At 37.0% G+C, this 23,704-nt stretch overlaps 1 protein-coding gene across 8 annotated transcripts in view; it reads right to left on the reverse strand.

Moving 5' to 3' along the window:
* LOC125254115 (spectrin beta chain, non-erythrocytic 4-like) overlaps nt 1-23,704 on the reverse strand; it is a 103,784-nt gene that overhangs the window by 70,764 nt on the left and 9,316 nt on the right. For 7 of the 8 annotated variants that reach the window (XR_007181599.1, XR_007181600.1, XM_048168555.1 and 4 more), the window contains exons 2-13: nt 16,616-16,783; nt 15,562-15,713; nt 12,957-13,130; nt 7,050-7,141; nt 6,844-6,924; nt 6,634-6,749; nt 6,377-6,489; nt 6,100-6,287; nt 2,894-3,011; nt 1,597-1,755; nt 1,204-1,506; nt 35-185 (exon numbers count right to left, since the gene is read on the reverse strand). Coding sequence is in view for 6 of the 8 variants with exons in the window: in XM_048168555.1 (XP_048024512.1) it covers nt 35-185; nt 1,204-1,506; nt 1,597-1,755; nt 2,894-3,011; nt 6,100-6,287; nt 6,377-6,489; nt 6,634-6,749; nt 6,844-6,924; nt 7,050-7,141; nt 12,957-13,130; nt 15,562-15,713; nt 16,616-16,760 (1,792 nt within the window). In the remaining 2 variants the exon portion in view is untranslated. Of the gene's footprint in view, nt 1-34; nt 186-1,203; nt 1,507-1,596; nt 1,756-2,893; nt 3,012-6,099; nt 6,288-6,376; nt 6,490-6,633; nt 6,750-6,843; nt 6,925-7,049; nt 7,142-8,210; nt 8,342-12,956; nt 13,131-15,561; nt 15,714-16,615; nt 16,784-23,704 lie in introns of those variants that run through there. The other variant, XM_048168551.1, reaches the window with a different exon arrangement.

Below are 23,704 nucleotides of genomic sequence, written 5' to 3' on the forward strand. Positions count from 1 at the left end.
TATTCATCATGCTACTGTTTTAAGATGCACTCACCTTCAATGGTAGTGAATTTGAGAGCTGCAGTGTTGAGGGTTTGAACTCTCTCTGCCTGTATAGAGATGTCAGCCTCCTGTAAACTTTGTTTCTGGAGCATGTCCTCCACCTCAAGAAGATGTTTACCGTAGTCCTTAGATAGCAGCTTAACCTGGAGCGAGAATATAGCACTTTGGTCAAGAGATGTGAGTTTGATTGTGTCACCTTGACTAATGCTGTTTATGTTTTAAAAGGGTGGTTGATTATGATTTCACTTTTTTAACTGTAGTTAGTGTGTAATGTTGCTGTTAGAGTACAAACAATGTCTGCAAAGTTCAATGCAAAGGGAGATATTTAAAGAATTCGCTGTTTAAGGACTTCAACAAACGGCTGGTAGGGACTACAACAAGCTTCTTCTCAGGTTAGTGACATCACTAACCCCAAAATTTACATAAACTCCACCCCCGAGAACACACAACAAAGGCGGCGAGGCCATGTGATCTGCTTTAGAGAAGAGGAAGAGTTGTTGTAGTAGAGCGTTGTTACTGTGCCGTCATTTTACGCTGGACTGGACTTTACGCCAAAACACTGCTTCAGGAAGCATCGGAGCATAATGAATCAGTGTATCGAATCATGATTCGGATCGCGTGTCAAACTGCCACACTGCTGAAATCACGTGACTTTGGCACTCCGAACTGCTGATTCGACACAAAAGATTCATTACGCTCCGATGCTTCATGAAGCAGTGTTTTGAAATCGGCCATCACTAAATAAGTCGTTATTTTGTCTTTTTGGTGCACCAAAAATATTCTCGTCGCTTTATAATATTAATATTGATCCACTGTACTCACATGAACTGATTTAAATATGTTTTTAGTACATTAATGGATCTTGAGAGAGGAAGTGTCCATTGCTCCCTATGAAGGCCTCACGGAGCCATCGGATTTCAACAAAAATATCTTAATTTGTGTTTTCCGAAGGTGAACAAAGATCTTACGGGTGTGGAACGGCATGAGGGTGAGTAATAAATGACATTATTTTCATTTTTGGGTGAACTAACCCTTTAATACAGGACAGTGGCATAAACGTAGAATTAGATTTTGATTATACTGTCTTGACGTAAAAAGGCAACGTTTGTTTTTCATGTTTTTTTAATCACAAATCAACTAAAATTGATGCAGTCAACCCACTTGCATCTCCTCCATCCAATCGATCATGTAGACCATCTCTTGGAAGGTCTTCTGCAGGGCGAGGTTCTTCTCCAGACGGGCTTTACGTCCCACCACTAGCTCCTTCAGGAGAGTCCACTGGCCGAGGATGTTTTCTTTGCGTGCCGAGATGCGACGGATGTCATAATATCCTTCTGACTCCATCTCCGTCGCCAGCTCCACCACAACACTGATGCGCTCCTCGTATGACAAGATGTCTGCTTCGATCGCCTCATGTTTCTTCATGGCAGCTTCTACCGCTGGCAGGTCATAGCCGAAGTTATCCTGAGAAAGACGCAGCACCCGATTAAGTTAAAATTTGACCAGTTTTATCTTATACAGTACACAACTTTTTATTTTTTCCATTCTCCACACCTGTGAGACGAGACGCTGGTTTTCGTTTAGCCAAGCTTGCCTCATGGTGGTTTTATGATCGAACCGTTGAGCAAGAAGTTCTAGCTTTTCCTGACGAATCAGCTCTTTTCTAAGAGCCACGCCCCTCTCGTGCTCCGCCTTCTCTAGTCTCTCCCACGCCTTTCATGAGACAAACAAAATCTAAGGATTATTCTGTGGGACAATGTCAAAAATTATATAATAATTTTAATTAATTCAATCATTCAAAATTAAAAATCTAAAATGTGAATAGCTAACAATAATATAACAATAAGTTCCATGAATAATTTTAACAAAAATTATAATATTATACAAAAAATTCAAATAATTAAGATGTTTTTGGAAGAAGTCTTTTATGCTCACCAAGGCTGCATTTATTTGATTAAAATACAGTAAAACAGAAGAAAGTAATACTTTAATTCAGCAAGATTTAAAGGCAAGAAAAAAGGCATTTATAATGTTACAAAAGATTTCAATTTCAAAGTAATGCTGTTTGTTTTTAAATTTCTATTCATTAAAGAAAAAATGAATCACAGATTCCAGAAAAATATTAAGCAGCAAAAAACTTAAATACTTATTTATATATTTTCACTTGTTTCCGCCACTAAATAAAAAAAAGGTAATTGCGACTTTTTATCTCACAATTCTGACTTTTTTCTCGCAATTGGGAGGTTTTTTCCCCACAAAATTCTGACACTTTTTCTCAGAATTGTGAGATATAAACTCACAAATGTGTCTTATAAAGTCAGAATTACAAGATATAAACTCGTAATTCTGACTTTTTTTCTCATAATTTTCTCAGAATTGTGAGTTTATATCTTGCAATTCTGACTTTATAACATGCAATTGTGAGTTATAAAGTCAGAATTATGGCACATAAACTCGCAATTCTGAGAAAAAACTCTTTTCCCTCACAATTGGACATTATAATACGCAATTGCAAGTTTATATCTCATTCTGACTTTAAAACTTGCAATTCTGACTTTATAACTTGCAAGTCTGACTTTGTATCACACAATTCTGACTTTATTATACACAATTCTCACTTTATAACTCACAATTTTGAGTTTATATCTCGCAAAAAAAGTAAAAAGTCAGAATTATGAGATATAAACTGCAAATTGTGAGATAAAAAGTCAGAATTGTGAGATACAAAGTCGCAATTACATTTTTTATTTTTTATTTCATGCCAGAAACAAACTTCCATAGCCCTGCTTTAGTTATACAAAATACAGATTTTGTAACCAGTTGAAAGTCAGTTTCACTAAGCGGCACATACCTTATTGATGTCTGAGATAAGTTTCCCGTCATGAGGCACATATGGCTTCTGATTGTTAGCTCTGAGCTTACTTTGGATGGTGAAAAGCAGCACCTCCAGGTTCCCTTTCTCCTGGAATCTGGCAAAACACCAATCCACACCATAAATAACCACACAAACTGCACTTCATCTGTCATACAAATCCCTTTCCTAAGACGCCCTGTGCGTTTCCATTAAAAACTGCACAGATACTTGCCACATAACAAACTGTATGCAACTATCAATGTACAGCAACTTCGGTCAGTAGATGTTAAACAACTTGCATTACTCGCATTGAAAGTAACAGCTCTCCCAAGTTTCAGCACATTCCCTGATTGCGATGTCCAAAACGGACTAATGTAATTAACTCAGAGCTTTAGAAACATGATGACGCACAGAGTAAAGGCATCCAATAAACATTAGCACATCAGCTGAAGGAAGTTTTGATGTTCAAATGCAAATGGCTGATTCTAAAAAGGGAGTTCAGACCGGAAATCATTCAATTTCATCAAGAGTTCTGTTTGCTCATGATATGAATATGCAAACACTTTCTCGACAGAACGTTAAGCAGCAAGAAAAATGACAGTAATACAGACTATGTGTGGTCAGACACTGAATAGCTAAGGTTAATGGCCAATAACCAGCAGTACCCTTGTGAAAAAGAAGTGCACTTTAGCATACTTTATTTTGGAAGAGTACTTATTACGGAAATAATATACTTTAAAAGAATATACTTAAGTATGAACTGAATGTATTGTCTTCGGACACTTAATTGCACATTATTTACAATTAAATTTAAATTTATATTAAATGCAATTAGTTAAAATTAAGAGTGCTTTTTTGACACACTTAAGTAGGACTTAAGTACATCTTTATATTATCTTCTTTAATTACTTATTTAATTACATCTTATCTCTTATCTTCTTATTTAATTGCATCTTTAATTACTTTTATTGTCTTTGAAATAAGTGTACCGCTGAATGTACTGCAAACAAACATTTACGGTAACTACTTTCATGTAAATTTTATTGAAACTTCTATATCATGTATTTAAATATATTTGTACTTGCACATTTGCAATGATGAATTTGCAATTTTGTTCACATAAAATATATTAACTCAATATCAAATAACACACTACAGTTAAAATGATAATACATGTGCTTTAGTATGTTAGTCAACACATCAAAATAAGTGTACTCATTTAAAGCACAACAAAAGATTACTAAAAGAAGGGTTTAAAGGTCCCATTCTTCGTGATCCCATGTTTCAAACTTTAGTTAGTGTGTAATGTTGTTGTTAGAGTATAAATAAAATCTGTAAAATTTTAAAGCTCAAAGTTCAATGCCAAGCGAGATATTTTATTTAACAGAAATAGCCTACAATGAACGGCCTGTTTGGACTACATCCCTCTACTTCCTTCTTTAATGACGTCACTAAAACTGTGTTTTGACTAACCTCCGCCCACAGGAATACACAAAAAAGGGGGCGTGGTCTTGTTGCGCTCCCACGGAGAAGAGCAAGAGTTGCGTTTGTAAAGTGTGTTTGTCGCCATGTCGTCGAAACGCTGTTATTTTCATCCCGCAGTCCAATCACCTTTGTTTGGCCTTCCCAGGGACGCTGTACTTAGAAATCAGTGGTTACAATTTATGTTTAACTCGGTTCCCGAAAATTATAATCCACATGTTAAACTATGTGCAGCACATTTTACTGAGGACAGCTTCCTCAATCTCAGTCAGTTTAATGCCGGATTCGCACAAAGATTATTTTTGAAAGATGGAGCAGTTCCCTCTTTGTCTGGAGAAGGCGTTGTTTGTGGACCACAACCGGTAAGTGCATTTTATTATTTACGTTGGTGCGTTTAACAGTTTCTGTAACTTATCACACAAAGGGCAACGCTGTTTAGCTTTGTTAACTAGATGGCAATTGAAACTTATCCGACCAAAACTTTTAAAAAGTGTAGTAATTCAACCGGACACCATCGATTGTTGGTGTTTGTTATGATCAGTTTAAATTATTTGTTGATTATATCTGTTGTTTACTGTTTAACCACATGCTGGTTTAGCTGCAGCCACGCGAATCATTGTTCTATGTTTAGGCCTATGTAACGTTACCTACTGTAAATAAACAGCTTACCATTGTGACACATCCTGTAAAAGACGTGTTTGCACAGGTTCTACTCGATCCTCTTCATCTATGTTCTCCGGGTCTGATTCCGGCTCAAATTGATAGGGTAAAATTAAAGACATGTTTACAATAACACTGAGCGCATGCATCTCCCCGTTATGGTAAGAGGCGTGACCTTTCCGGGCAAGGTTCGCTAAGCTGCTGTTGAATCACAACACAGGAACCGCTGGCACAATCAGAACTCGTTACGTATTTCTGAAGGAGGGACTTCATAGAACAAGGAAGTCATCAGCCCGTTTTTATGACAGTGGAAACAGCGGTATACAGATAAGTAAATTATGTGAAAAATACTGTGTTTTTTTACACGCGAAACATGAACACATGTTATATTGCACACTATAAACACAATCAAAGCTTCAAAAAACCACGAAGAACGGGACCTTTAAAATGTGCTTTAAAGTGAAACTTTTAATTTGACAATTATAAAATGCGGTAACACTTTATTTTAGGGTCTTTTAACTAGCTGCTTATTAAATGCATATTACTAGAATATTAGCTGTTTATTAGTACTTATTAAGCACTTATTCTACATTCTTAATCCTACCCAATACCTAAATTTAACAACTACCTTACTAACTATTAATAAGCAGTAAATTAGGAGTTTATTGAGGGAAAAGTCATAGTAAATATTGAATATGTGTTACACAAAATGCATTTTTAAGGGTGTTAAGAAACAGTCATAAAAGTGTACTTTCTTTAAGTACACTTAAGTGGCCTTTTATTTCATTAATATTATATTAGCTGCAAGTTCATTTTTTTTTTTTTTAAATATAGGTTTAAGATTTGAAGTACACTACCAGTGCACATTCAATACAATTAAGCACACTTCTTTTTCACATGGGTAGGCACACCTTCGACCAACAATACAGTAACTGGTACCCTTAAATGGTAGTGTAAGAAAGGGCTGAAAGAACCAGATGATTTACAGTCATAGTCTGTTATATTTTCCTAGTAGTTATGGATCATCTGCCAACACCTCTGTTTCATTTATTCTCTCTTACTTGATAGGCTTCTCAATGGTGCAGTAGGTGGTAAAGGCTTGAAGCTGTTGCTGAACACCCGATAGCGAGTTTGCAAACTTCTGGTTGCTGATGATGCTTATGGTTCTCTCAATCCACTCTAACAGATCGGACGCTAAAGCCTCGTAGCGCCGAATTATCTTCTCAGCTTCTATAGCATTGTCCAGCACCTAAAAAAATGTGTTAAGAGAAAAAAAGTGTGCATGTATCCGATAAAAGGTAATAATTCTTTTAACAAATGTGCACAGAAACCTCCTACCTTTCCAATTCTCTTCCCTTCCACAATAAGTGCCTTCATTTTGGAGAAGTAATGATAGTAGGAGACTACATAAGTGATGATGGACTTCTCATCTGGATTCTCTGTGTTTACATCTGGATGGCAGAAAATGGTTTTGAGTGATCAAATGAAGCATAAAATGTGCAGCTGAATCAATACAGCAACAAATATCAAATCTGTGCCTGAACTGTGGTATTTAAAGGTTCAGGTATTTATTGAGAGTATATGACGTTTGTTACCCTCAGGGTCTAGTAGTTTGGTGAGTCCGAGACTCTGTTCAGCTATGTTAAAGGCTTGCTGGAGGTTGTGTGTTGCATTTGATCTGGTCAACTTGTGAAATTCAATTAAATCAGGCCTGTGAAACATACAAACAGAAATCAACTCTTTGCAAAAATAAAGCAAAGTCAGTATGATGTACGAGGTGAGTGTGTGTCTGTCTGACCGCTAACCTGTGCCTGTGAATAAGAGCGTTGAAAGCCAGGCCGTCCCTCCAGCAGGTGGTGAAGTTGTGAATGTTGACCTCAGGGTACCTGGAGAAAAGCACAGGAAACACATAACAGCATCATGAAAGACTTCTCACGTATAAGAAAATCATGTTTTGTTCTATGAAGGCTATATGAAAGGATTGTCTCTGGGTTGTTTGTGAGATAGTTACCCTGCTGTTTTCATCTGACACCACAGAAGTAGGGCATCTTTAGCTGAGCGTGTCTCTCTGTTGTCCTCAGTCTCAATCTTAATCACCTGAATCTGTGAAGCATGAGAAACAACAATGAAAACTTACTGTATTCTGAAATGCACAGATATTAAAAGATTGTGTGCCCTTTAAGAGGCCAAATACTGGCTTTCCTTCTTAACTAGCCTTCTAATACACGCCTTTAACATGTCTGTTGGGATCATGAAGCTGAAAAACTTCATATTCATATTGAATTGAAAGAACTGATAGTACATCAGGATCAGCATGGAGTATACCAATCTGAAGCTTCTCGAAAATAGGTCACATCTTGGCCTGTTCACAGTGATTTTTGACTGAGAACTATAAGAGTGTAACCTTTTTTTGAATGAAATAAAGTTGTAACAGTAAAATCATGCACATCTGTTGGTATTTTAGGTCATACAGATATTATTTAAATCTTATTTATGTGTAGATTTCTCTATTTTACCATCATTCGTATAAACAAATGCGTAAACTTCACTAAAATAAATGTCTACACTTCTGTAAGTTGAAACTTAAAGAAAATTTATCATGTATTTGGGTCAGACTGCTGCCATTTGGTGAAAAAAGAAAAATAGAATGAGTTCATATCAGGTTAAAATCATGTTATGACATTATGGCCAGTTTCCAGGGCTCGACAATAAGGACTGCCCGATGGCCCGGGGCCAGTGTGAACGACGCTCGGGACAATAGACGGAAAGGTCACATATATATCGTCTATGATATCGTAATTGTTGATTTAACGATCTGATATTATCGATTATGTCCCTCACTTTACAAAAAGCAAACAAAAAAACACCCATTGAGTGCACACATGCACTACGTGACGTAGTCTAGTAGGTTAGACTAGTGCGCGTGCATATTTAGATGCACGCATTCACTGCGTGATTTAGTCTATTAAAATGCCTTTAGAATGCTCCAGAATTCAAGATAAAGGGTAAAAATGCCCCTGTATACATTTTATATTTATATAATTTAATATAGTTAACCAATATTACACAAAGAGCGCAGTTTTTCTCCAAATATTAGCATGATTACAAATGTTATATTGATTTTATTCAGCGTACAGTTTAATGAACAAGAACTTAATATCAAGTGACTTACATTTTACACACCAAATTGTCTGTTTCGCCTGTATTTCGCCAAAGAAAATAGTTCCAAAGTCCACATAATTGTTTTGTGTCTCTGAGCAACAATTCCTGAATGAATCAGCCGTTTGAATGAATCGGTTGAATCTCAATGACTCGCTCATTAACAGTGATTCACTGCCACCTGCTGGCGGGTTTAATTTCACATTTAAAGTGTCTTCATTTTTGTTTAATTTCAAGTAACAGTATTTAACGTTTTATATTTTCAACATTAAAAACATTTTTATGCATCTGTAACTGCTCTTGACTGATTAACTTTAATAAAGTTTTATCTATAGTTATATATTTAGCTATACATTAGATTACAAATTCTGTACCTGAAAATCTAGTTTAAGCCTACATGAAAAACTTGAAAAGCACCAATTTATTTAATTTGTATGTTTGTTCTGTTGTATTTATTTGCGCTATTACTCGTAATTTGATTATTTGTTATTATTTTATTACTTACTGTTTATTTGTTTAACAATATTTAAAATATAAGTGAGTTAATCTAATAGCTTTTGGTGTCATAAACCTATTTGTTGAGGTTAAAAGTAACAAAGACAACGAAAACAATAACTATGCTATTTTATAGGCCCATTTCTTGTCTTTTACTTTTATAAATTTTTTGTTGTGGGGCCAGTGAAAATTCTGGCGGAGCAAGTAAAAATTTGAACCACTGGCCCAACTGGGCCAGTAGAAAAAATCCTTAGCATTGAGCCCTGGTTTCAGTAGTTAGCAAAAGTGTCCTATCCACCCGAATTCTAGATTTAAAGCTTAGAAAATATACATGTCGATATTTATTCAGACATTATTTGTCTAAATTATTTGTTTATTTAACTTTTATTTGTCAAAGTTTGGTGTGTGTGTATATATATATATATATATATATATATATATATATATATATATATATACATATATATATATATATATAAAGTTTCGTTGCAAAACGAGATAACTCCGTTTTTAACATTTTTGTCAAAGCATGTTTATTATTATGTTATCATGTTATTATTTTGTTTTATGGTGCTACTTAGCTGTATTTTTTAAGTTATGAAGGTTCAAAACAAACAATTGGAATGCACAAAATTAAAAAAATTGAGTTATCTCGTTTTGCAACGAAACTCTTCATATATATATATATATACATATATATGTTTTAAATAATTTTGAAGTGTAATTTTTGGTAGTCATATACTCCCATTCATTTCACGCTCTCTCTGTAAGAATGTGTGTTCATTCAAAATTGTGGCTGATATATATAGATTTTATTCAACACAAATTTCTTTAAAAATGCTCAGCGCTAGCACCTTTCCCATTTATTTCCTATTGTCAGTTAAATTAAACGGAAATACACAGTCTGTGACTTTATGACATCGAATGATGTCAGGTTAAGCTTCTTTAAATTGCATATCTTAAAAAATGTCACCCTGTCCCTGTTTTGAACCACTCAGAAACAATTTTTATTATTTTTTTAAAAAAAAATCTTATTAAGCTTATAAGGGTTTTATAGATTTATATATTAGAAAATGGTGTTTGGCAGTGGAAAAGTTGCCACCATTATGGTGGTATTGATATTGTAATGATATTCTCAAAAATTGTGGTGCAGCATTTTTTATGTTGTTTTGCAGTGAAAACCCACCAATAATCTTTGCGTATTTATGTAATTAGTATTGGTGACAGTTAGCGAGGATAATTACCTGTAAATATTTAGCAACACTTTATTTCGATGGTCCACTTTAGACATTCTACTATAAGTAACTTTGCAACTACATTTTAACAACCAGTCATTAGAGTATCAGTAGACTGTCTGCTTAATATCTGCTAACACTTTATTTTTTAATGCTCCCCAACAGACATTCGACTGACTATAAGTAACTTTGCAAGTACATGTACACTTATTCTACTAACCCGAACCCTAACCTAGTCTACTACAGTCTACTAATACTCTAAAGAGAGTTAGTTGACATGTAGTTGCAATGTCTAAAGTGGGCCATCGAAGTAAAGTGTAACCAAATATTTTAGAAATTACTAATAATTTGTAATTACAGATATCATCTGTGTTCCTTAGAATTAGTAGTTTGTACAAATCTATAACCCTAAGAATGAGCAATGGATAAAACTGTAGTTTGTCTTAAGTAGCACTAACTAGTCATACATTGTTTACTGTATTTAATGTGATTGCATTAGCCCAGTGTGTGTTGCTTACTAACTGGTCTGTTCTGTTATCAGCACACATCATACTGTGTTTAGTGTCGTCTCATCATCACATATGACAGCAACTGCACAAATTTTTTTACTCTGACATGATACATACTAATGAGTAGCACAAGGACATTCTTTCACAATAGCATGCCTTATAGTGTGGCATATGTGAACCTTCTCTCTCTCACACACACACACACACTAAACACATTTGTGAAAGCACATTATAAAACTATAGTGTCTCCTGAGTGTCCCAAGATCATTCGTCATATTGAATTTCTCGCAGCATGCAGTCAATACATGATCAATATCTACAACCTCAAAGAACAGCACTGCAAAAGTATGTATTTTAGTTTTGTTTCCCAGTAAAAATGTCCAAACATCCTTAAAACAAGATACATTTACTTGAAAAGCAACACTAGGTTAGATAAGAAGACTTTTCCTCAAATAATACATCTTGAATTAAGTTTATTTTCTTGCACTTTTGGGTGAGACATAAATTTAACAAAAACTTACAGAGCTTTATGCTTAAAACAAGAGTAGCTAAGAAGCAAAATACGAAGGGAAGAAAGGAAGTGTAAACACAGACTTATAATGAATAATACACAACAAGAGAAAGCAAATGTGAAACCTTCATCAATCTATACAGCGTAGCTTAAGTTGAGAAATATATTTCTACATCTGTAACACTTCTGGTCCACAAGATAGTTTCCATGTTTCTTTTGCCTTACTGCTTTCCCATCTGCCCTCTTCCTAATTCCTCTCTCTCTCTCTCTCTCTCTCTCTCTCTCTCTCTCTCTCTGTTCGGCTGCTGCAGTGTTAGGCCTTACCTGCTGACTGAGCAGAGTGAACTCCAACAGAGATGGGGAGGGTAGAAAAGGAGATAAATAGGGGAGCGGAGAGATGTTCCGGCATATATGGAGACAAGATATAAAGAGGAATATCAGGGAAGCGGGAGAATGAACAAGAGAGAGAGAGAGAGAGAGAGAGAGGAAGAGGAAGAGGAAGAATCAAGAAAGGACAAGAGGTGAACGCGAACGACAGCCCCACCCCGTGATCTCTACGGCACGCTTGGTGGATCGAGTGACACTCCACCTCTCTCAGTCCCTGCATCCAGAAATCTCCACAGCATCAATTTACTGGGCTGCAGTCGAGCGGCATTCTGGGTAACCTGCCACTGCTTTACTGACAAAGCCAAGAGATGACAGAAAATACAAACCCAGAGCTGCTCTGCACTTTGTAGTTACATGGACACAGAGCTCTTTAAAATATTCATGATAGGAGCAAGATAAGAAGATCTTAGTTTACCTTGTGAAAAAAGTACACTTTAGCATACTTATTATGGAAATAATATACTTTAAAAGAATATATTTAAGTGTGCACTGAATGTAATGTTTTCGGACATTTAATTGCATGTTATACAATTAAATGAAAATGTATTATAGTTTAAAATTATATTAAATGCAATTCATTAAACTTAAGTGTGCTTTTTTTGACCCACTCAAGTAGGACTTAAAGGGTTAGTTCACCCAAAAATGAAAATTATCCCATCATTTATTCACCCTCAAGCAATCCTAGGTGTACATGGCTTTCTTCTTTCAGACTAATACAATCGGAGTTATATTAAATAATATCCTGGCTCTTCCAAGCTTTATAATGGCAGTAAACAGAGAATGAGATTTTATAGCCCAAAAAAAGTGCATCCATCCATCATAAAAGATATCCACACGGCTCCAGGGGGGTAATAAAGGCCTTCTGAAGCGAAACGATGCGTTTGTGTAAGAAAGATATTGGATCAGATCTTAGCAGAGTAAAGGGATAGTTCAAGCAATAATGAAAATTGTATCATTTATAAACCCTCATGATGGTCCAAACCACAAAAAAATAACTTTAGCAGACTGCCCAAGCTCTTCTTTTTCACACAATGACAGCATGCAGAGACCAAGGGCTGCAAAACGAAAAAAAAGAAAAAAAAAAATACAGAAAAACACCATAAAAGTAGTTAATATGGCTTATGTGCTATATAAACGTTTGCAGCTGCAAAGAGGGCACTTGCAAGCATCCTTCTGAAATTTAAAATGAGAAATTGGTCACCCTATGGTCTTGTGGAGTTCACCATCACACGCCTACTGCGGCCACTGTGAGTACACATGAAGTGTATCAATTGGGACAGGGCCTTTGACTCTATAGTATTTTGCCAACTCCACTGCTATCTATCAGTACGTAATGTAGGTATTGACAATCGGCCATACAGCCACACCGGCACCACACAGACAGGGATCACACACTCAACAGGGGACATAAAGGGCAGACAGGGATCAAACACCCCCACAGATCAAAAGATGCCCACCTCTTTACAGATCAGACCGCATCAGATCACATAAATCCAGCACTAGCACACTAGAATAGACGACCCAGAGTTCAGTACACAGAGCTTTCTCTTAAAGTCAATTTATATGTTGGTGGCAGTCTCAATAAACCCAAAGGAGTCTGAAGAAATCCAAGCAAATCTTACCTGGAAGCGAAGGATGATGGTCCAGATCAGGCCGAGAGTGAGGCGGTGGTTTCCATCAACTATATCATGAGAACCAACATTTTCTAGATGAACCCTCTGTTCTTTGAGGAACTGAAGAGCCTTATCCACATTCTCCAAACAGTGAATCCTCATCCTGCCTCTCGTGGGCCGAGGCTTAAAACAAGAACAGATCAAACACGTGAGCATGAAACTTCCCATATTCATCCCTCGAAAGACAGTTCATAAAGCATAGCACAGATGCTAAATCAGGGATATTACTGTTAACTAAAAATAATTGTAATGAAGCTTAAATAAAATAGAATATAAATATTACACAAAAATTATAAATGTTGTAATGGCATGCTGAGGCACTAAAATTACTAACTAGAAAATAAATAAAAACTAAAACTGAAATAAATTAAATCAAAATGACAAAAGCACATGAAAGCACAAAATTATTAAAAATTAAAACTAAAATTAAAATTGAAAATAAAGCTAAAAGCTAATTAAAAAATATTAATAAAAACTATAATAGTATATAAATTAGGGCTGGCACTAACAATTATTCTGGTAATCAAGTAATCAGTCGATTATTTTGATGATTATTCAGAAAATTTTGGTGGTAATAAAAATAAGTAAACATTAGCCTTTGAAATGACTTAAAATACATACACTGATCAGGCATAACATTATGACCCCCTTCCTAATATTGTGTTGGTCTCACTTTTGCTGCCAAAACAGCCCTGACCCGTTAAGGGATGGACTCCTCTAGACCCCTGAAGGTGTGCTGTGGTATCTGCACCAAGATGTTAGCAGCAGATCCATTAAGTCCTGTAAGTAAAGGTGGAGCCTCCATGAATCGGACTTGTTTGTTCAGCACATCCCACAGATGCTCGACTGGATTGAGATCATGGGAATTTGGAGGACAAGTCAACACCTCAAACTCGTTGTTGTGCTCCTCAAACCATTTTTGCTTTGTGGCAGGACACATTATCCTGCTGAAAGAGGCCACAGCCACCAGGGAATACCGTTTCCATGAAAAGATGTACATGGTCTGCAGCAATGCTTACCCAAGGCAGGACCCAAGGATTCCCAGCAGAACATTGCCCAAAGCATCACACTGCATCAGTTCTGATGCTCACGTGCACACTGTTGGCGCTTTCGGTGGTGGACAGGGGTCAGCATGGGCACCCTGACTGGTCTGCAGCTATGCAGCTCCATACACAACAAACTGTGATTCTCTGTGTATTCTGACACTTTTCCATCAGAACCAGCATTAACTGCTTGAGCAGTTTGAGCTACAGTAGCTCGTCTGTTGGATCGGACCACACGGGCCAGCCTTCACTCCCCACGTGCATCAATGAGTCTTGGCCGCCCATGACCCTGTCACCGGTTCACCACTGTTCCTTCCTTGGACCACTTTTGATAGATACTGACCACTGCAGACCGGGAACACCCACAAGAGCTGCAGTTTTGGAGATGCTCTGACCTAGTCGTCTAGAAATCACAATTTGACCCTTGTCAAACTCCCTCAAATCCTTACACTTGTCCATTTTTCCTGCTTCTAACACATCAACTTTGAGGACAAAATGTTCACTTGCTGCCTAATATATCCACCCAGTAATTCCTCACAGCACATCCCAAAGCTGCTCTATTGGATTGAGATCTGGAGACTGTGAGGCCATTTGAGTAGTGAACTCATTGTCATGTTCAAGAAACCAGTTTGAGATGATTTGAGTTTTGTGACGTGCGTTATCCTGCTGGAAGTAGCCATCAGAAGATGTGTACACTGTGGTCATAAAGGGATGGACATAGTCAGCAACAATACTCAGATAGGCTGTGGCGTTTAAACGATGCTCAATTGATATTAAGGGGCCCAAAGTGTGCAAGAAAATATCCCCACACCATCACAACACCAGCAGCCTGAACCACTGAGACAAGGCAGGATGGATCCATGCTTTCATGTCGTTTACGGCAAATTCTGACCTTACCATGAATGTTTCAACAGAAATCGAGACTCATCAGTCCAAGAAATGTTTTGTTGCTGTTCTTAGCTGACAGGAGTGACACTGGCATGGTCTTCTGCTGCTGTAGCCCATGTGCTTCTAGTTTTGACGTGTTGCGCGTTCAGAAATGCTCTTCTGCATTCCCCTTGACCTCTGGCATCAACAAGGCATTTTCACTCACAGAACTGCCACTCACTGGATATTTTCTCTTTTTCAGACCATTCTCTGTAAACCCTAGAGATGGTTGTGTGTGAAAATCCCAGTGTACATCAGCAGTTTCTGAAATATTCAGACCAGCCCATCTGGTACCAACAACCATGCTCAGTTTGAACTTCAGCAGATCATCTTGACCTTGTCTACATGCCTACATGCATTGAGTTGCTGCCATGTGATTGGCTGATTAGATATTTGCATTAATGAGCAGTTGAAAATGTGTACCTACTAAAGTGGCTGATGAGTGTACGTCACAATAGGGAAGAAAAGACTAACGCGACTTCTGTTTCATGCCAACTTTAGAAAGTCAAAAGCTTTGGCTGGAAGGTTGTTCAACTGGTGTTTTCTGTGGCAGCGTTTTTATGATCATTAAACAGAGAACTCACCAGCATCTCTCCTGACAGCACCTCCAGCAGTCTGATGAGCATGTAGCCGTCTCTCAGGTCATTATACAAGTCAGAGATACGACAGGACACACGGGCCAAGTGAGAGTTCACCCACTTAGTAAAGGTTTTCTTCTGTACTGCGTCTCTCTCATCTGGTAGGATGACAGAAAGACACACACAAAAATGTACATGTTTATATTTAGGTTACACAATATCGGTATTAGAGTTTTTTCATTTATCACTCAATATTGTATATTTATTAGTATATGATAAAAGGTCCTCTTAAAAAAACTGCTTTCTAATCTAGTTAGCTAATAAAGCTCACAGTATATATTACGAATATTGTTCACTTGTAAAAAGCATCTGCTAAATGCATAAAAGTAAATATAAATATCAGAATTGAGAAATTAATGATCAGGTAGCATTAGCATTACATTTAGTATTAGTTAGAATTTTCCTATGTATAAGGGAGCATAAATAATATATACTCTACCATTAAAAAGTTTAGATTCAAATATTTTTTTCGTGTTTTTGAAAGAATCTCTTCTGCACACCAAGGCTGAATTTATTTGATCAAAAACAAAGTAAAGCAGAAATTTTGTGAAATATTATTACAATTTAAATTATAATTTTATAATTGGAATACATTTTAAAAAGTAATTAACTCAAAGCTGAATTGTCAGCATCATTACACCAGTCTTCAGTGTCACATGATCCTTCAGAAATCATTCTAATAAGCTGATTTGCTGCTCAAAAACTATTTTTTTAAATATAAATGTCAATGATAAACAATTGTGCTGCTTAATATTTTAGTGCAAACTGTAATCATTTTTTTCAGGATTTTTTGATGACTAGAAAGTTCAAAAGAACAGCATTTATTGGAAATAGAAATCTTTTGTAACATTATAAATGCCTTTATTTTTGAATAAACTTGCTGAATAAAAGTATTAAGTTCTAGCAAAAATCTTACTGACACCAAACTTTTTAATGGTAGAGTATATTTGCTCAAAGTATAGACACACGCAGCCACAGAACTAGCAGATCTTCCACGTACCTGCTAGTGCTTTGATGCGGGAGCACTCAAATAGTTTGGCACTGGTGGTCTCTGTTTCCCAGAATCCTGTGCTTGCAGGCCTGTTGTTGTTGTTGAGCTGTCTCTGGGCCTCAGCATTGTCCAGGTCTGTTGAGGCATTGGCCATCGCGCCTGCTTCCTCAAGCAGCCCTGCATATAGTGTCGTAAAAGTCAGTATTCACAGTACCAGTTAAACAAACAAGCCAAACACATACACACACAAACCTAGCAGAATCCAAAAAATTAAATAAAATACTATGGAAGTCAATGAGGCCCATCAACTCTTTGGTTACCGACCTTCTGCAAAATATCTTCTTTTGTGTTCAGCAGAAGAAAGAAAGAAATTCAGGTTTGGAACAACTTGAATGATGAATTTTTGTGTGAACTATCCCTTTAAGATACACATTTAGATACACACCAAAGCCTGTATAAGGAGGCAGGGCACTCACAGACAAATCAATGGGAGAAATGGCAACTCAACATGGCAGCTAACTTCTGTAACTTCAGCTTTAGCCAAATGCATTTTAAACATTTTATTACATTTTCTGTCAGATTATTTTGGCTGATTTGTCATGTTTTGTTTAAATGTAAATTTGGCAAGCAGTTTTGGAGATTTCAGTCTTTTCCCGTTCAAGTAGAAAATAGCTGTAGTAGTATCATTACCAAGATGGCCGCCAGGTGAACTAACATCCCTTAAAGGGATAGTTCAGCTCAAAATTTAAAGGTGCCGTAGAACGTCTTTTTAAAAGATGTAATATAAGTCTAAGGTGTCCCCTGAATGTGTCTGTGAAGTTTCAGCTCAAAATACCCCATAGATTTTTTTAATTAATTTTTTTAACTGCCTATTTTGGGGCATCATTAAATATGCGCCGATTCAGGCTGTGGACCCTTTAAATTCTCGTGCTCTCCGCCCACGGAGCTCGCGCTTGCCTTAAACAGCATAAACAAAGTTCACACAGCTAATATAACTCTCAAAATGGATCTTTACAAAGTGTTCGTCATGCAACATGTCTAATCGCATAAGTATGGTATTTATTTGGATGTTTACATTTGATTCTGAACGAGTTTGATGGTGCTCTGTGGCTAAAGCTAACATTACACACTGTTGGAGAGATTTATAAAGAATGAAGATGTGTTTATGAATTATACAGACTGCAAGTGTTTAAAAAATGAAAATAACGACATTCTAGTCTCCGTGAATACAGTAAGAAACGATGGTAACTTTAACCACATTTAACAGTACATTAGCAACATGCTAACGAAACATTTATAAAGACAATTTACAAATATCACTAAAAATATCATGTTATCATGGATCATGTCAGTTATTATTGCTCCATCTGCCATTTTCACTATTGTCCTTGCTTGCTTACCTAGTCTGATGATTCAGCTGTGCACAGATCCAGACGTTAATACTGGCTTGTGTAATGCCTTGAACATGAGCTGGCATATGCGAATATTGGGGGTGTACATATTAATAATCCCGACGGTTACGTAACAGTCGGTGTTATGTTGAGATTCGCCTGTTCTTCGGAGGTCTTTTAAACAAATGAGATTTATATAAGAAGGAGGAAACAATGGTGTTTGAGACTCACTGTATGTCATTTCCATGTACTGAACTCTTGTTATTTAACTATGCCAAGATAAATTAAATTTTTAATTCTAGGGCATCTTTAAACTGTCATCGTTTACTCACCCTCATGTCAATCCAAACCCATAAGTCAACCAAAGGCTAATTATATGTTGCTTCTTACATATTTCTTGACAGTTTCAAAGTGAAATGTCCAGTGAGTGGCGCTAGAAGCAATCCGAAACAGATGAACTAAATCTGGAAACGTTTTATTACGCTGGTTGTTGATCATAGTGCGGCAGTTACTCCAAATGAGAAGTGCCATTAAAAGGTTAATGCTTATATTAAGTAGCCTACCATCTACAGCTCTTTTATGATGACTTGTGTTTCACGAAACTTGTACACAAGTGCAATGTTGTACCAGTTCAGCTACCAAGAACGTTTTCTGTCAGAAAAGCCATACATGAATGAATGAAGCTGTTTATGTGATGCAAACATCAAAATGTATTACAAATCATGCACTAAGGTAAAAGTGTTTTGTGGTCAAAATATAGCATTGTGTAAAGAACCACGTGAAAGACTTTAATACTCAATAATCTGCCCCTGTATAGCATGTTATCCATGAGAATATGTGAATAAAGGGCTAAATTAAATCTGTTTAATTTTAGCAATCATGTCACTTCAGAAAGACTGGATAAAACAACTCAACTTATATGGTTAGTTTTACTAACCCTTTAAAGGGACTTTGAACACATAAAGATACACAAAGTTAAAGTTTCACAAAAAATACCACCAACAGCAAAACAGAACCTAAATTTAAATGAGTGTTGCAATGTTTAATGTGAAAATGGTTTTAGGTGGTTAAAGGTCACATATTGTGCACTTTATGCTCTAAGTATCTATCTAGTGTCTAGTAAACAAATTAGGAAAAATGCTCATTTTGTGTTATTTTAGTCACTTCAAGTAGTTGTGAGGTAGTGTGCAATGACTAATGGATAAATATAAGATAAAAGATCGGACAGCCTAAAATAGTCTTATAATTTTAAGTCTCACTTATGGCTCAAAACCCTGTAAGTGTGAAGTCCTCTTTGCAAGGCACTATAGAGCAACTGGACAGTAGCCATGGTTCCTCACATGCAAACTACGGTAAGGTCTATGTGTGCTGCGCAAGCTATCGTAACAGGTGTTTTGAGTCAGATTTGTTAGCCTACTATGTTGTCTATTGTAGCACAGAAACTCTGTACTGACTATTCAGCATCCAGGATCAAAACGATTTGTTGTACGAGACAGATATTCCTTTGAAACCACAACAAATAACTGTTCCAGTTCCCCTCAAGCTGATGTACAGTAGCTTCATGAGAAGATGACGTCAAGCGACCTTTTTACAGGAATACAGAACAACTGGGTCAATTCACCTACTCTTCACCACCAATATGAGAGAGCAGCCCTTTTTTCTTCAGCATCTTGATAAGTGAATTTAGTATGAATGAATTTCTAATAGATTTGGGAGGCTAATCCTTCACCCCATCCCCCTTCCAGAACCCTTTCCACTGGCTGCCGGTGAACAACCAGACCATTGGTGTGTCTTGTCTGTCACATGTGCAATTTCATGAATTTCCATCCATACAGTCACTGTTCTCATGGTTATAAACAAACACAGAGACTCTTTGACAGGTGTGATCTGCTCTTTTTCCTCATATGTTCATTGAGATGTCAGTCATTATTGTCTTGAGTGAATGCAGCACAAAAGTGCAGAGCGCTCCCCTCCCCCAGCTTTCATAAACCCAAAATCTCACTGGCCCCCATCCCCCATAATAACACACACACACACACACACACACACACACACACAACGTGGGTTGTTTTTCAACACCCTCCTGACAGATATTCCAAATGGCACATCAAGAAATAGAAAGAGATAAGCAGAATTTGTTTTGTGTGATGAATGTATGCCATTTTTATTTTACATTTTTTAATTTTTTAAACCCTCCTAATGTTTAAATAGACATATGACTCATATTTGGAAGTGTTTCAAATGTTTCACAGGTGGCCTCATTTCTAATGGGGAGGTACAGTTTACAGGCCATGTGTTTTATGCAAAACAGAATGAATCTCTTTTAGGCACGTTGACATTTTCCCTTTTGTAAAATTCACAAAAACAATCCACTCAGCCCATTCTTTTGAAACTTCATTTGATTTATGAATGTATTAATAACACAAATATACCCAAAATAGACACTAAAGACCTTTCAAAAATCATTTTTAGAACAAACAGTTGAAATGAAAAAAAAGCAGCAGCAGAATAGGGCATTGAGATCAACCAAGAGTTATTTGAAAAGGAATGACGGGTAGATCCCAATATAGTTTCAAAGGAATGGGTGAGAGACATATGGAAGTTTTCTTATCACATTAAACAAATTCTTTGTGAATTAGGCCAATCACTGCAGTCTCACCATTGGAGAGTTGTTACGGCGATCTGCAGCAGATAATCCAAGAAAGACGTGTGACGCAAGAAGACGATCAAACTCACTTAGAATGAATACCAGGAAGAACAAAGCACTACACGCTTAAACGTAATGTTAACACTAGACAAGGAACTAAGGAAAACTAAGGGCTTAATTAACATGACAGGGAACAGGTGTGTAACACATTAACAACCATGGAAACTACCAATGACAGGGAACTCAGGCCCCGATATACTTTTCTTTTTCGTTCTTCGTTTAGGGGTAAAACGAAGTTCGAAATGCGTGAGCTGCGATATACTGTAATCGAACATCTGACACACTGCTGAGAGCGACGGTTAGATGAATATGTAAATATGTGCCGTGCACTTTCTTCTCAGTAATAAAATAAACACAACAAATATGAGAAAACAGCAAGCATTTTTTTTTAGAAGGCATAAGCGTCTGATCATAACATGGGTATGTTAGCACGAGCTCTGCAAATTAGCATTCCAGTCACGTTTATTTATATAGCACTTTATTCAATAGATTGCTTAAAAGCAAGCAGCTTTACAGTATCAAACAAGAAAAACAGTGTCAGTGCCTCATTTCATCAGAAGCACAGCTTCATTTTATTATAAAGCGGCTATCCAGTGTGTTCATGTTTTCCTGTGGAGATCTTATCTCAACGAACTCAACAGTACTGACAAGCTACGCAATATCGCGTTCATTATCGAAGGCGATTCATCTGCGATAATGAACGCGATATTGCGTAGCTTGTCAGTGAACTACGGCTCTGTCTATTAAATGCCGCTCCATTTGAAAGCAGGTGATGGCGATTTAGCAGTAATCAGGGAACCGGCTTTACTGACGAAATGCGCGTGACAATCGCATGCGATATATCGCCCAGCCCTACTCAACAGATGAAATGAATCATGACTTGTTTCAGGTGAATGAAGGCAGAGCCTCGGCGCACACCTCCTATTACGTTATCGTCATAGACCAATGGTGGCATGAAGATGTTTTGCAGCTGAAGCGAACTTTTCCTGAAAGTTTCTTTTCGAAAGAACACAAATAGACCACGGTGTATGTACAGTATGCACGTACTCTTCTGATGACCGTCGCATACACGTAAAAATTGAAGTATACTTTGGGCTTAAGGGGCCATTTACCTGACCCCGTTTTCAACTACTTTGAAAACTTTGTATACGTTTTGGCTTTTCATTTACACAACAACAGCATGGGGGCCTGAAAAAGCTAATTTCTGAAAACGGGTTTCAAACTGCAAGTTTTTGAAAACGATACTGTTATCGTTTCCGCGTAGACTACAAAAACGCGAATTTGGACTCGAATTCCTGCCAGAAGATATCCCGTCTTTCCTGGTATCCAAAACCAGTCAGGAGCCTTTAGAGTTTTGTCTAATACCCAACACCTGTTAACAGCAAGTCTGGTCTGGTACCCAAAATGAGTGTTTTGTCTGGTACCCAAAACTATATTAACAGTCTTCTATCAGCCAAGATGTTGACTGAGAAGAGCAGAAAGCAGGAGACGAAGTGATGGTTATGAAATGAGCAGAGTTGGTTTATTGAATAAGCTTAGTTGCGTATGTTTCAATGCTCAAACTTTGTCTGACCAGCACAAATACAAAAGGTTGGTTACACCAAACTGCATCACTAAAACATCCCAATAACCCCTTGAAATGGTGATATTTCTCTTATCTCTTATTCGTGAAGACAAGCATTCCACATTCTATGAAACCCCACAATCATTTGATTAAACAGCAATAGAAAGGAAATAATAAGTAAATTAAAATAGAAAATGACAAATGAATAATAATAAAATGATTAATAAATGATTATGAATAAATGATAAATCAAATGACAACTAAATGACTACTAATTATTATAAAATTAAAATCATATAAAAACAAAGAAAATAAAACAACACAGATGTATGGTCGCTCTCTTAAAATAACACACACAGGTTGCTTTTGAGAATCCTTAGATCCTTCAGCAGCCTCATTTGATTAAATGTGGGATGACAGACAACCAAGCACATCAGAGAGAAACCCTGTCTGTAACATACAACTTTTGCAGGAATCCCATTCCCCACATATCGATATTCACTAGTTTGCACTTACATATGATCAGATAAGGTATGGAATATGCGTATTTGGCGTGCTGTCTGGGGAGAGGGCTCCAAGCTCGGAATTTGGCCCAAACCCAGAGTACCCCACACCCCCCATCTCTGGCTGGGATAAGAATAATCAAGAGTGAGGAGTTGGGGTGGAGAAGAGATGCTGGAACTGAGGTGAGTCGGCTCTCTATACATGCCTCCTCTCGTGCTGATTGGTTAGATCATGATTATCTGAACGTGCTCCTCCCGAACCTTTTTCTTAATAAAACATCTTTTATGACACAAGAGTTATTCCATCAGTTCCATCGGCAAAGTCCATAAGTGTCAATTTCCAAATGGTTTGACAAAAATAATTTTGCTTCCTTCTATGTTGACATATTTCCTACTGAAACAGGAAGCTGGGGCGGGGCTTATCAAAATAGCAAATAGTGTTTAGTGTGCATTACATTGTGTCAAAAGCATGATCAGATATGATCCCATTGCCCTTTTTATACAGCCATGTAGCCTTTAGTTTACATCACAACCTAGCAAAACCTCACTTTACAGCTGGAGCTCTGGATGAACGCAATGAAGACACTTTTAAAATAAAAAATTCCAGCCATTTCCTTTGCAACCAGTTGATGGCTGAGAGACAAAATAATGATTGAGAAATGACAGAATTTAAAGGGGATCTATAAATCCCCCTTTACAATATGTCCCCAGAATGTGTCTGTGAAGTTTCAGCTTAAAATACCCCACAGATCATTTATTATAGCTTGTCAAATTTGCCTCTATTTGGGTGTGAGCAAAAACACACAGTTTTTGTGTGTGTCCCTTTAAATGCAAATGAGCTGCTGCTCCCGGCCCTCTTTCCAGAAGAGGGCGGAGCTTTAACAGCTCGTGCTTCGGTTGCTCAACAACAACAAAGCTGGAGAATCTCATGCA

The sequence above is a fragment of the Megalobrama amblycephala genome, linkage group LG19 (assembly GCF_018812025.1).
Source record: "Megalobrama amblycephala isolate DHTTF-2021 linkage group LG19, ASM1881202v1, whole genome shotgun sequence".
Taxonomy (NCBI): domain Eukaryota; kingdom Metazoa; phylum Chordata; class Actinopteri; order Cypriniformes; family Xenocyprididae; genus Megalobrama; species Megalobrama amblycephala.